Source organism: Anas platyrhynchos, chromosome 32, assembly GCF_047663525.1.
Source record: "Anas platyrhynchos isolate ZD024472 breed Pekin duck chromosome 32, IASCAAS_PekinDuck_T2T, whole genome shotgun sequence".
In the NCBI taxonomy this organism is placed as follows: Eukaryota; Metazoa; Chordata; class Aves; order Anseriformes; family Anatidae; genus Anas; species Anas platyrhynchos.
In genome coordinates this window covers 3779871-3792588 of record NC_092619.1, presented here as the reverse complement: position 1 = coordinate 3792588, position 12718 = coordinate 3779871, and the positions used below count along the sequence as shown (strand labels likewise).

Below are 12718 nucleotides of genomic sequence, written 5' to 3'. Positions count from 1 at the left end.
AGGAGGTGCTGAGGGCTGTAGGAAAGCAAATATCCTAGGAGGGCTGGAGCGTGGTACCCTCATCCCAGCATAGCCCATGGGGAGGAGAGGGACTGCGTTCCAACTGACCAAGGGGCAGCCTAAGGGGACAGGGCTTCCACCCTGGGCCCTGCGAATCTGCCTGGGCAGGGAGCGCTCCCAGATACAATGTGGGGCTCAAAGCTCTTCTGACCCTTCCCCTGTTGGTTTTTGAAGGGGTTGCGGAGCTGAGGCTGGTGGATGGCGGCAGACGCTGTGCTGGGAGACTGGAGGTGAAACTCCAGGGCCAGTGGGTGACTGTGTGTGGTGCCTCCTGGGACATGTTGGATGCTGCAGTGGTTTGTAGGCAGCTGGGCTGTGGGGTTGCTCTCAAAGCTCATCGGAATGCAAACTTTGGACCAGGATACGGTTCCATTTGGGTGAATCCTATTCAATGTAATGGCATGGAGTCTGCCCTGACTAACTGCAAGTATTTAAAACAGAGATTATCTTACTGCACTCACAAGCGGGATGCTGGAGTGACATGCTCAGGTAAGGACTGAACTTGTTCCCTTGTTCTGAGGATCAGCAGGGGGGGTCTGACCTCTTTGTGCCATCATCAACCACGGAGAGCTGCTGGGCTGGCCGTGGGGCTCTGCCTGTGGCCACCTTAGGGATGAGGTGGGAGGTGGGCACGGAAGTGCCAGAGGGCTCTGGGAACTCACAGGTCTCCTTGGTTGCTCCAGGCTTTGTCCGGCTGGTCGGAGGGGACAGCCCCTGCTCAGGAAGTCTGGAGGTCTACGACAGGGACCAGTGGAAAGCTGTCTGTCACTCCCACTTTGGTGCCAAAGCTGCCGAGGTGGTGTGCAGGGAGCTGCAGTGTGGCACAGCCCTGTCTGTCCATGGGGCAGCTCAGCTGGGAGAAGGGGCCGGTCCTGTCTGGGACAGAGAGCTGCAGTGTGTGGGGAATGAATCCACCATCCTCTTCTGCCCCTGGGGGGCCTCCAAGGACAAGGCCTGCACCCACAGCAATGGCACTCATGTCACCTGCACACGTAAGGACTCGCAGTGGGATGATGGACAATGGGGTTGTGGTGGGGGCAGGAGAGCAGGGTGGGAACTGGGCTGTGCTAGGTGGGGGACAGGTGGGGTGAGGTGGTGGTCTGCAGCCCTAAAATTAGAGTGCTGCAGGAGGAGAAAGGCACGTTGTCCCTTTGGCCTCTCCTGCAGCTCCTGTGGGAACAAGAGCACAAATGTGGCCTCTCTCACCCTCCTTTGTCCTTGAGTACACAGGGTTCAGGCTGGTGAACGGCAGCACAGCGTGTGAGGGCAGGGTGGAGGTGGAGGTGCTGGGGACGTGGGGGACGCTCTGTGCCTCCCGCTGGGACCTCTCGGACGCCCACGTTCTCTGTCGGCACCTCGGCTGTGGCTTTGCTGAGTCCATTCCTGGAGGAGGGCATTTTGGGAGAGGAACCGGCCCCGTCTGGAGAGACTCGTTCCACTGTGACGGGACTGAAGCCCACCTGGGGCAGTGCCCAGTGACTGCCCTGGGGGCCTCGCCGTGCTCCCAGGAGAACACTGCTGCTGTCATTTGCTCAGGTGAGTGCTGGGCCGTGCTGCAAAGTCCATTTGTCCCTGGTGTGTGACACGGCCACCCACAGCTGGGGACCCCACGGCAGCACCAGGCTGAATTTCTGCTCTCACCAGGCCCGGCTCGCCACATGTCTGTACGGCTGGTGGGTGGAGGGAGCCGGTGCGACGGGCGCGTGGAGGTCTTCCAGCACGGGACGTGGGGCAGAGTCCTGGATGAGCAGTGGGACATGCAGGAGGCCAGCGTGGTGTGCCGGCAGCTGCAGTGCGGAAAGGCAGAGGCAGCCTACACCCCCGTGAGGGCTGAGCGAGGACGAGGCCCTGTGGGGCTGCGTGGGGTGCGGTGTGCAGGGCACGAGGCTGACCTGAGCCTCTGCAAAACCTCCCTGCCTGAGAGCATGCCAACAGAAGGGATCATGGAGGACATGGGGGTCGTGTGCCGGGGTGAGTGGTGCTGCACGTCCCCCAGGTGTGGGTCCCGGAGGGCAGCCAGCCCCTGAGGGTCAGGGTTCTCCCCGCTGCAGGAAGCCGGCGGGTCCGGCTGGCAGACGGGGCCGGGCGCTGTGCCGGGAGAGTGGAGATCTACTACCAGGGGCGCTGGGGCACCGTCTGCAATGACGCCTGGGACCTGGCCGACGCCGCCGTTGTTTGCCGCCAGCTGGGCTGCGGAGGGGCCCTGGAGGCAGCCGGCTCTGCTCGGTTTGGGGAGGGCTCCGGGCAGATCTGGCTGGATGGCGTCAACTGCTCCGGGACCGAAGCTGCTCTCTGGGACTGCCATGCCAAGGCCTGGGGGCAGCACGACTGCAGGCACAAGGAGGATGCGGGAGTCATCTGCTCAGGTCTGTGCTGGGAGTGGGGCTGGGAGCTGGGGCCAGTGAGGCTGGGGCAAGGGTAGAGCCAGGTAGGGCCAAGGCCATCAGTGACTGACATCCAAGGACGCCCCTGGGGCCTTTCCTCCTTCCAGAGTTCATGGCCTTGAGGCTGGAGAACAGCGACGGCTGCTCCGGGCGCCTGCAGGTTTTCTACAACGGGACGTGGGGCAGCGTTTGCTCCAACTCCATGACCACCGAGACGGTGTCACTGGTGTGCAAGGAGCTGGGCTGTGGGAATGAAGGGGAACTGGAAACAGATTCTAACTATGCCAAGCTGTCTGGCACCGCGTGGCTGGATCATGTGGAGTGTGGGAAGAGCAACAGCTCCTTCTGGCAGTGTCCCTCTCTTCCCTGGAATCCGCAGTCGTGTGATGACCTCCGAGAAGAGACCCACATCACCTGCAATGGTAAATCTGAGCCATCAAGGCACCAGGTTCCCGTTCCCCACTGAGTATGGTGAAATGCAGAGAAGGAACCCAGAGGGGCTTTGACTTCCTGCATTAGTCCCTGTTGCTGCTGGTGGCACAACGGTAACTTCAGCTCACAGAGCCACCCAAATGCAACAACATCAGTCAATGGCCAGGCTGTCAGAAGCCCCTGTGGGTTTTGTGCATTTGAGAAGTGCCTGGGGCAGGTGATGGACAGGAATAATTATGGGGTTAGAGTCATGGTGCTTTGGAGAGGGTACTCGGCTGGGGAGGAGTGGGAACCCTGTTCTAGACAGGGGGGTGGTGTGTGGGTGGGCATGGGCAGTGGCAGGGGACCATTGGGGTGGGAAGAGAGGGTTATGAGGGCTGTGGGCAGCAAATGGCCCAGGGGGGCTGGAGTTGGGCACCCCCAGACCGGTGCAGCACATGGGCAGAGGAAGGACCCCCCCCAATACCCCAGTGACAGTCTGTGGGGACAGGGATCCCACCCTGGGGCCTCTGACTCTGCCTGGGCAGGGGGCTCTCACAGACCCATATTGTGGGGCTCGAAACTCTCCTGACCCTTCCTGTGTTGGTCTTTGAAGGGACTGCAGAGGTAAGGCTGGTGGATGGCGGCAGTCGCTGTGCTGGAAGAGTGGAGGTGAAACACCAGGGCCAGTGGGGAACCGTGTGTGATGACCGCTGGGACATGACCGATGCTGCAGTGGTTTGTAGGCAGCTGGGCTGTGGGATTGCTCTCAAAGCTCATCAGAAAGCACACTTTGGGCAAGGATCTGGTTCCATTTGGATGGATGATGTTGAATGTAATGGCACTGAATCTGTCCTGTCTGACTGCACACACACAGAATGGGGTCAAACAGGCTGCTATCACGAAGAGGATGCTGGAGTGACATGCTCAGGTAAGGACTGAACTTGTTCCCTACCTCTGGGATGAGGACACTTCTAAGGGACCTGGTTGTGATCTCAGGAAGCAACAAGCGGACACCAGAACATGGCTCTGTGTATCAAGTTTTACTCTGAGTTGGGTTTGTCACTGCTGGTGTCCCTTGTCCCTGGGCAAAGCCCAATGGGAGCACACTGAGCCTGGCCCTGAAGCTGGAGTAGCCAACCCTGGGGAGGTGTCTGGGGCTGGAAAAGGAAAGCCTTCACCCTTCCCTAGTGTGCTGCCTGGTTCCCATCTTTCTCCTCCCATTCACCCAGGCCCTGTCTGGCAGGCTGGTCCCTAGGCTGGGGGAATCTAGAGCAGCTCACCCAGCCACCAGCAGCCTCGGGGAAGGGCGTGCAATAGCTCAGGACTTTTGGGTTGTACCCCCAGCAGACAAGAGAACCTCGGCCAAAGCAGAGGGGCTGCTCAGAGGGCAGGAGCACTGGGCTTGAGAAGAGGAGCAGGGTAGCAAGCAGCACCTTGTTCCTATCCTGGGGTCACCCCATGAGAGGCAGTCCCCAGGGACACGGCCTCTCCAGGACATGCTGATCCACTGCCCACCCTCTCCTGCCTGCCCTCATACCAGGAGCTCGTGTCAGCCCAGGGCTGCTCTCTGGCTACTCTTTTGCTCCATGTGTGGCTGGTGGGTGGGGACAAGCATTCCTGGCACCACACACTATCCCTGCCTGAGGACCCCCCTGTACCTGCTCACCAGATGTGCCCCATGTAACAGCAGCTCCCCAAGAGCCCCAGCATTCCCTGGGAACAGGGAGCTTTTCTGGCAGCTCCAAGGGTTCCTCAGCCTGGCCTGAGCCCGGCAGGGCAGAGCCAGCTGCAGCAGCCCTAAATGCTTAAGCCCATTTCCCTGGGCCAACATGGTGCGGGTGCTGCAGTGCTGGGTCTGGGGACAGGCAGCCCAGGGGCTCGGGGTAGCAGCAGTTTGTCTGAGTGGTGCCTGTGGCTGGGGGTTGGGAGAGAGGGTAGCCCATGGGTGCTGGGCTGGATTCTGAGGATCAGCAGGGGGGGGCTGACCTCTTTGTGCCATCAGCAACCACGGAGAGCTGCTGGGCTGGCCGTGGGGCTCTGCCTATGGCCACCTTAGGGATGAGGTGGGAGGTGGGCACGGAAGTGCCAGAGGGCTCTGGGAACTCACAGGTCTCCTTGGTTGCTCCAGGATTTGTCCGGCTGGTCGGAGGGGACAGCCCCTGCTCTGGAAGTGTGGAGGTCTACGACAGGGACCAGTGGAAAGCTGTTTGTCACTCCGACTTTGATGCCAAAGCTGCCGAGGTGGTGTGCAGGGAGCTGCAGTGTGGCACAGCCCTGTCTGTCCATGGGGCAGCTCACGTGGGAGAAGGGGCCGGTCCTGTCTGGGACAGAGAGCTGCAGTGTGTGGGGAATGAATCCGTCCTCTCCTTCTGTCCCATGGGGGCCTCCAAGGACAAGGCCTGCACCCACAGCAATGGCACTCATGTCACCTGCACACGTAAGGACTCGCAGTGGGATGATGGACAATGGGGTTGTGGTGGGGGCAGGAGAGCAGGGTGGGAACTGGGCTGTGCTAGGTGGGGGACAGGTGGGGTGAGGTGGTGGTCTGCAGCCCTAAAATTAGAGTGCTGCAGGAGGAGAAAGGCACGTTGTCCCTTTGGCCTCTCCTGCAGCTCCTGTGGGAACAAGAGCACAAATGTGGCCTCTCTCACCCTCCTTTGTCCTTGAGTACACAGGGTTCAGGCTGGTGAACGGCAGCACAGCGTGTGAGGGCAGGGTGGAGGTGGAGGTGCTGGGGACGTGGGGGACGCTCTGTGCCTCCCGCTGGGACCTCTCGGACGCCCACGTTCTCTGTCGGCACCTCGGCTGTGGCTTTGCTGAGTCCATTCCTGGAGGAGGGCATTTTGGGAGAGGAACCGGCCCCGTCTGGAGAGACTCGTTCCACTGTGACGGGACTGAAGCCCACCTGGGGCAGTGCCCAGTGACTGCCCTGGGGGCCTCGCCGTGCTCCCAGGAGAACGCTGCTGCTGTCATTTGCTCAGGTGAGTGCTGGGCAGTGCTGCAAAGTCCATTTGCTCCTGGTGTGTGACACGGCCACCCACAGCTGGGGACCCCACGGCAGCACCAGGCTGAATTTCTGCTCTCACCAGGCCCGGCTCACCACATGTCTGTACGGCTGGTGGGTGGAGGGAGCCGGTGCGACGGGCGCGTGGAGGTCTTCCAGCACGGGACGTGGGGCAGAGTCCTGGATGAGCAGTGGGACATGCAGGAGGCCAGCGTGGTGTGCCGGCAGCTGCAGTGCGGAGAGGCAGAGGCAGCCTACACCCCCGTGAGGGCCGAGCGAGGACGAGGCCCTGTGGGGCTGCGTGGGGTGCGGTGTGCAGGGCACGAGGCTGACCTGAGCCTCTGCAAAACCTCCCTGCCTGAGAGCATGCCAACAGAAGGGATCATGGAGGACATGGGGGTCGTGTGCCGGGGTGAGTGGTGCTGCACGTCCCCCAGGTGTGGGTCCCGGAGGGCAGCCAGCCCCTGAGGGTCAGGGTTCTCCCCGCTGCAGGAAGCCGGCGGGTCCGGCTGGCAGACGGGGCCGGGCGCTGTGCCGGGAGAGTGGAGATCTACTACCAGGGGCGCTGGGGCACCGTCTGCGATGACGCCTGGGACCTGGCCGACGCCGCCGTTGTTTGCCGCCAGCTGGGCTGCGGAGGGGCCCTGGAGGCAGCCAGCTCTGCTCGGTTTGGGGAAGGCTCCGGGCAGATCTGGCTGGATGGCGTCAACTGCTCCGGGACCGAAGCTGCTCTCTGGGACTGCCATGCCAAGGCCTGGGGGCAGCACGACTGCAGGCACAAGGAGGATGCTGGAGTCATCTGCTCAGGTCTGTGCTGGGAGTGGGGCTGGGAGCTGGGGCCAGTGAGGCTGGGGCAAGGGTAGAGCCAGGTAGGGCCAAGGCCATCAGTGACTGACATCCAAGGACGCCCCTGGGGCCTTTCCTCCTTCCAGAGTTCATGGCCTTGAGGCTGGAGAACAGCGACGGCTGCTCCGGGCGCCTGCAGGTTTTCTACAACGGGACGTGGGGCAGCGTTTGCTCCAACTCCATGACCACCGAGACGGTGTCACTGGTGTGCAAGGAGCTGGGCTGTGGGAATGAAGGGGAACTGGAAACAGATTCTAACTATGCCAAGCTGTCTGGCACCGCGTGGCTGGATCATGTGGAGTGTGGGAAGAGCAACAGCTCCTTCTGGCAGTGTCCCTCTCATCCCTGGAATCCGCAGTCGTGTGATGACAGCCGAGAAGAGACCCACATCACCTGCAATGGTAAATCTGAGCCATCAAGGCACCAGGTTCCCGTTCCCCACTGAGTATGGTGAAATGCAGAGAAAGAACGCAGACGGGTTTTGAATTTCCTGCTTTAGACCCTGTTGCTGCTGGTGGCACAACGGTGGTTTCAGTTCACAGAGCCACCCATGTCCACCAGCAGCAGTCAACAGCCGGGCTGCCAGAAGCCCCTGGGGGATGCAGAGGCATCTCCAGGCAAGGTCTCAGAGGAGTCCATGCAGGGCTTTCAGGAGTCCCCCCTCCTGGGACAGCCTCCTGCTGCTCCGTGAATCAGGGACCCTGTGGGGCCGAGCACTTGGGTCCACCCTGCAGTGCCGTGTGTGTCCCGTGAATGAACAGGGTTCTGCTGCTGCCCTGACCCAGGGAGCATGGGGATGTGTGAGCAGAGGTCAGCTCTGCGCTCTTCTGCACAACACCTAGAGCAGCCCTTTTCAGCCCAACTTCTCTTTCCTTTGGGACATGGACAGAAAGGCCACAGGTGGCTGCATGCCCCAACTCCACCAGCTGCACAGGTAGGGAGATGCCCCTGCACGTGCCCCCCTCACCTGCCAGGGCTGTCCCAGCTGTCCCGGTGCCATGGGAGGTCTCTGCCTCCCCAGACAGGGAGAAGATCCGCGCTGTGGGAGGCAAGGATGGCTGCTCGGGCAGAGTGGAGATCTGGCACCGCGGCACCTGGGGGACGCTGTGTGACAATGCCTGGGACATGCGGGATGCTGAGGTGGCGTGCAGGCAGCTGGGCTGTGGCCCCGCGCTCTATGCCCTGGGCCAGGCTGCTGCTGGAGAGGGGACGGGCCCCATGTGGCTGATGGAGTGCAGGGGGACGGAGCTGTCTCTGCAGGACTGCTGGGCCCAGCCAGGGGACAGCGCTGCCTGCCAGCATAAGGCAGATGCGGCTGTGCATTGCTCAGGTGAGCAGTGGGGCTGGGAGACATGGCTGGGGGCGTGGCAAGGAGCTGGCTTGGGTGTATGCCCTGCTGGATCCTGGCATGGCCCTGGTGCAGGCCTGAGCAAGTTTGTCCCTGTAGAGTGGGGGGCTGGTGGTGGGTGGGGAGCAGCCTCTGTGGGGCTGGATGTGCCAGCACATCCCCTGGGCTGCCTGCACTGTCCTGTGAGCAGCCCAGAGCAGTGGTGCTGGGCCCTGTCCCTGCCACCCTGCCCAGCCCCAAAGGAGGGAAAATTCAGGTGGTCCATGTTGGGGCCATTTGCCAGGGAGGCTGCCTGGTGCCACAGCCCCAGCCTCTCAGCCCAGCTCTCCTTCTGCTCCCCTGCAGCTGCACCAAGGACAGCAACAACCCCCCCACAAGCAGGTAAGCTGTCCTTCCCCTGGGCTGAGTCTGCCCACGGACAGGCTGTGACCCACATCCAGGGGAAGGGGCTCCTTGCTGGGCTGTGAGACTCCCAGGAAATCAATGGAGCTGTGGGAAGTCTGTGATGCACCCAGCAGGGTGGGAGCTGCCCCATCACCCAGCCCTGTGTCCCCCCCCAGCCCCTGCTGCCTTGTGTGGCTGCCTTGTGGAGTGCTCTGTCCCACCCCGAACCTCTCCCTTGTCTGATGCTGCCCCTGCCATGTTCCTGCCCATGCAGATCCCCCACGGGGCCGTCCAAACACCAGCAGTGAGAGACTCTCGGTGCCTGTCGTCATCTGCATCATCCTGGGGGCCCTCCTCTGCCTGCTCCTGGCCCTCCTGGCTGGGCAGGTGCAAAGCGCCAGGGCTTGGCGCAGAGGTGGGTCCTTCCCCAGTGGTCCTGGGGGGGAGATGCCTCCTGGCAGGGCTGGGAGTGTTGGTGTCCTGGGGCACAGAAACAGAGCCATGTGCTGCCTCCTGCCCCATGTGCTGCCCCACTGACTGACAGATCATGGGGCACCAACATCAAGGGATGGAGATAGCCCAGACCCTGAGGCATCAGTTCTGGGGTGAGAAAAGAAATGTGAGATCTGGTCTGGGTGAGAAGGGGAGGATGCATTGCTGGCAGTGCTCTGGGCAGCACTGGCAGGAGGAGCACGGGGCAGCAGAGTCCATCACCTTTGTGTCATCCACCCCCCAACAGGGCATGGGCTGTGCTATTGCTGTGTGGGGCAGAGATGGAGCAGCTCCATGGGAAGGGGAAATGATGGAATTGGTGCAGGGTCTGCACTGGGACATGACCCAGGGACCAAAGGGGCACAAAGTCTGTCTCCAAATGCGAGACTGACTCTGCCCCAGACCATCTCCATGGGGATGCTGCCCTCCCTGGGGATGTGGTTGCAGTGCCAACACAACACAGTGGGGCTGTGTTGTGGGGACAGCCCTGTGCTGGCCTTAGGAATGGGGCTGAGGGAGCCCACTGGGGTCCTGTCCCTCTCTGCCCATGCCCAGACCAGCCCTGCCTCTGTCCCCAGGCTCTGGAAGAGCTGGGGAGCCCTTTCCTGAGGCCGTGTATGAGGAGATCGCTTACAGCCTGGCGTGGGAGAAGCAGGCGAGGTTCAGTCTCTCAGGTGGGTTTATGTTCCTGAAGGGGCACTTTCTCTCTGCCTCAGATCAGGGCTGTCCCCTGCATCTCCTGCCCATGGTCTCTGAAATGGTTGGGCCATGGGGTCTGTGGGAGAGCATCCAGGTGTTGGCCCCCACAGAGGGTCTTCCTCTGCACTAGCTCTGCCCATCCCAGAGGGGACAGCCCCTCTCTGCTTGTCCCTGCACCTTATTGAGAGCTAAGGGCTAAGCAAAGCACTGTCCCAGGCCAGCTCTGGGAACCTCTCTGGAAGTGCCTTGTCCCAAGGGAACTGGTCTCCTCCCCATGCACCCTCAGCTCTGTGGTTGCCCATCCCCAGCAGTGCTGATCACAAGATGGGGCAGCAGGGCTCATCACACAGCACTCACTGCAGCTCCCTGCAGGCTCCTTTTCAGAGGGGTCCCTGACCCAACTGCAGCCCTATCCCAGACACATGAGCAGGAGGATGGCCTGGGGCCAGCCACAGGGATAGAACGGGAAGAGAGGCTCCATCTCTCCTCCCTGCAGACAGACAGACAGCAGTGCCACTGAGTGCCACTTTCAGAGCTGGAGGGATGAGGGCTCTGCTCTGGCCCTGACACCAGCAGCATGTCAGCCCTGTGTCCCCACACACCCTCCCATCCTCTGCTCTGCAGAATATCTCTTCTCATTGCCACCACCTTCCCTCTCCTTTCAGATGTCCCTGTCCTGCCTGAAGGTGACCCAGCGGATGGCTACGACGATGCTGGGGAGGTTTCTGACCCTGGGGAGGATCCTGTCCCTGGGCAGGGGGACTGGGAAGTGCCCAGGACACCAGAGGAAGGAGATGGGCCCAAGGATACAACCACAGGTGAGAGGGCAATGCAGCACTGCTGCTGCATAAGTGCTAACCCCAGGGCCAGGAGAATCCATGAAGTATTTAGAGCCTGATCTCCTGACATGGGGAACCTGGCCTGAGATATTTCCAGGACGCTGGTGGATGTGCCAAATGTCTCAGGCTTGTGAGGAGGGGGAAGGTGTTGTACAGCCCTGAGAAGAACCCCATAGGATCAACCACAACAGCCTGTCTTGATGCTTACAGAGGGAAGCCTGCACTCCCGGAGAAGTGCTGAGGACCCTGGAGCTGATGGAGACATCTTGTCCCCTTTTCTGGTACACATGGGCTATGATGATGCTGAAGAGATGTCTCTGGCATGTCCCCATGAGGACACCCAGGATGTGACACCGAAGCCCAGTGCACAAGGGTCCCAGAGCCCCATGCCAGCAGAGCCCAGCCCTGCTGAGCAGCTGAGTGCAGCCGGGAGGGAGGAGAGCTCAGTGCCACTGGGAGAGCCGTGAGTGCCAGGGAACGGTCTCCCTTTTCCAGCGGTCAGCAGACACACACGGGTATTTCCTGTCTTTGTATTCCCCTGTTTTTGTGTTTTGTATTGGCAAATGTTTATATTAAAACACTCTGGGGGGGGGCTTTGTCCCAGATCCATTGCTTTCCTGCCCAGGTTTTGGGGTGTCTCTCTGAGGCTAACCAATTGGAGTAGAGCTCAAAGATGCAATAGTGGGGAATGGTCATTTCTTGGGACCAACAGGGTTGGGATCAGGCTGTAGGGCTGCCAGAACCCCTAGTCCCTAGACACTATTCCTACTGACAGAGGCATTTCCGTCCTGCCAGCCACAGGCAATTTCCAGCAAAAGTGGCTCTGTGTGACGCCTCATGATGCACTCACTGGTAGTGCCCATCTTCTACAGCCTTGGGCCCTCATGGAACCCAAGGATTCCTGCCCAGCACCCACAGACAGAGGAACCTCTCCTGCAGGATCAGAGTGGCGAGAAGTGTTGGACCCCTGGGCAGGACTTGGTACCCAAACTGCCCTCCCTGATCCTGCTGGTAGGTCCTCCCCAGCTCTTCCCCAGCAGACTCCTCTGCTGCAGGATTAGAGATGCTTTTAGTAGTAGGGTGGTGGGCTGCAGGTGGTGCTGGATGGTCTGGAACATCTGTTTGATCCATTAGGGTCAGCTGTCCTAGCTGTGTCAGGGACACCTTCCTCAAAATCAGGTTGCTCAAAGCCCCATCCAGCCTGGCCTTGAATACTTCCAGGGATGGGACACCATCCAACAACCTTTCTGGGCAACCTCCTGCAGTGCCTCACCACCCTCAGAGTAAATGATTTCTTCTGAATATCTAATCTCAATCTACCTTCTTTGAGTTTAAAGCTATTTCCCCTTGTCCTATTACTACATCCTCTAATAAATTCTCTCTCCAGCTTTCCTTTATGCCCTCTGGAGCTACTGGAAGGTTGCTCTACGTTCTGCTTACAAAGGCCCAGGGCCTTCTGCTCTTAATTCCTCTCTTCTCCCTCTTCATAGGAGAGATGCTCCAGCCCTCTTATCATTTTTGTGGCCCTCCTCTGGACTTGCTACAATGGGTTCATGTCTTTCTCACGTTGGGGATCCCAGAGGTGAACACACTATGTTAAGTGGGGTCTCACAAGTTAGGAAGAGAAAATGAGAATCACCTCCCCTGACCTGCTGGCTGTGTTTATTCTGATGCAGCCCAGGACTTTGCATTCAGGGCTACAAGTGCATATTGGCTACACACGTTGAGATTTTCAAGCACCAAAACCCTCAGGACCCTCCCCACAAGGCTGCTCTCACTCCCTTCTCCACCCAGCTTGTATTTATGGATAAGACTGCTTTAACCCATGTGTGGGAGTTTACACTCAGCCTTCTTGAAGTTCATGAGTTTCACACAGGCCCACCTCTCAAGCCTGTCATGGCCCCGCTAGATGACACCCCTTCCCTCCAGTACATCAACCTCACCACACTGCTTGCTGTCATCAGCAAACTCGCTGAGGGTGCACTCAATCCCACTGCCCATGTGTCGTGGTTTAACCCAGCCGGCAGCTAAACACCACGCAGCCGTTCACTCACCCACCCCCCTCCCTCTCTTGGACGGGGGAGAGAAATGGAAAGTGAAGCCCGTGAGTTGAGATAAAGACAGTTTAATAAGACGGGAAAATAACAATAACAATAACAATAACAATAACAATAACAATAACAATAACAATAACAATAATACAATGGTGATAATAGGAAAGTAATAATAATATGTACAAACAAGTGAT

General features: G+C 59.9%; 1 protein-coding gene across 1 annotated transcript in view; it reads left to right on the top strand.

Moving 5' to 3' along the window:
• The window catches only part of LOC113840669 (scavenger receptor cysteine-rich type 1 protein M130-like), a 54898-nt gene extending 43961 nt beyond the window's left edge, over positions 1 to 10937 (top strand). The window contains exons 2-16 of the mRNA XM_072030366.1: positions 169 to 549; positions 744 to 1052; positions 3463 to 3786; positions 4987 to 5295; positions 5525 to 5839; positions 5948 to 6274; positions 6355 to 6669; positions 6795 to 7141; positions 7609 to 7642; positions 7730 to 8038; positions 8402 to 8437; positions 8715 to 8855; positions 9511 to 9606; positions 10297 to 10449; positions 10681 to 10937. Coding sequence (XP_071886467.1) covers positions 169 to 549; positions 744 to 1052; positions 3463 to 3786; positions 4987 to 5295; positions 5525 to 5839; positions 5948 to 6274; positions 6355 to 6669; positions 6795 to 7141; positions 7609 to 7642; positions 7730 to 8038; positions 8402 to 8437; positions 8715 to 8855; positions 9511 to 9606; positions 10297 to 10449; positions 10681 to 10937 — 3653 coding nt within the window. The remainder of the gene's footprint in view (positions 1 to 168; positions 550 to 743; positions 1053 to 3462; positions 3787 to 4986; positions 5296 to 5524; positions 5840 to 5947; positions 6275 to 6354; positions 6670 to 6794; positions 7142 to 7608; positions 7643 to 7729; positions 8039 to 8401; positions 8438 to 8714; positions 8856 to 9510; positions 9607 to 10296; positions 10450 to 10680) is intronic.
• The last annotated feature ends 1781 nt before the right edge of the window (positions 10938 to 12718 follow it).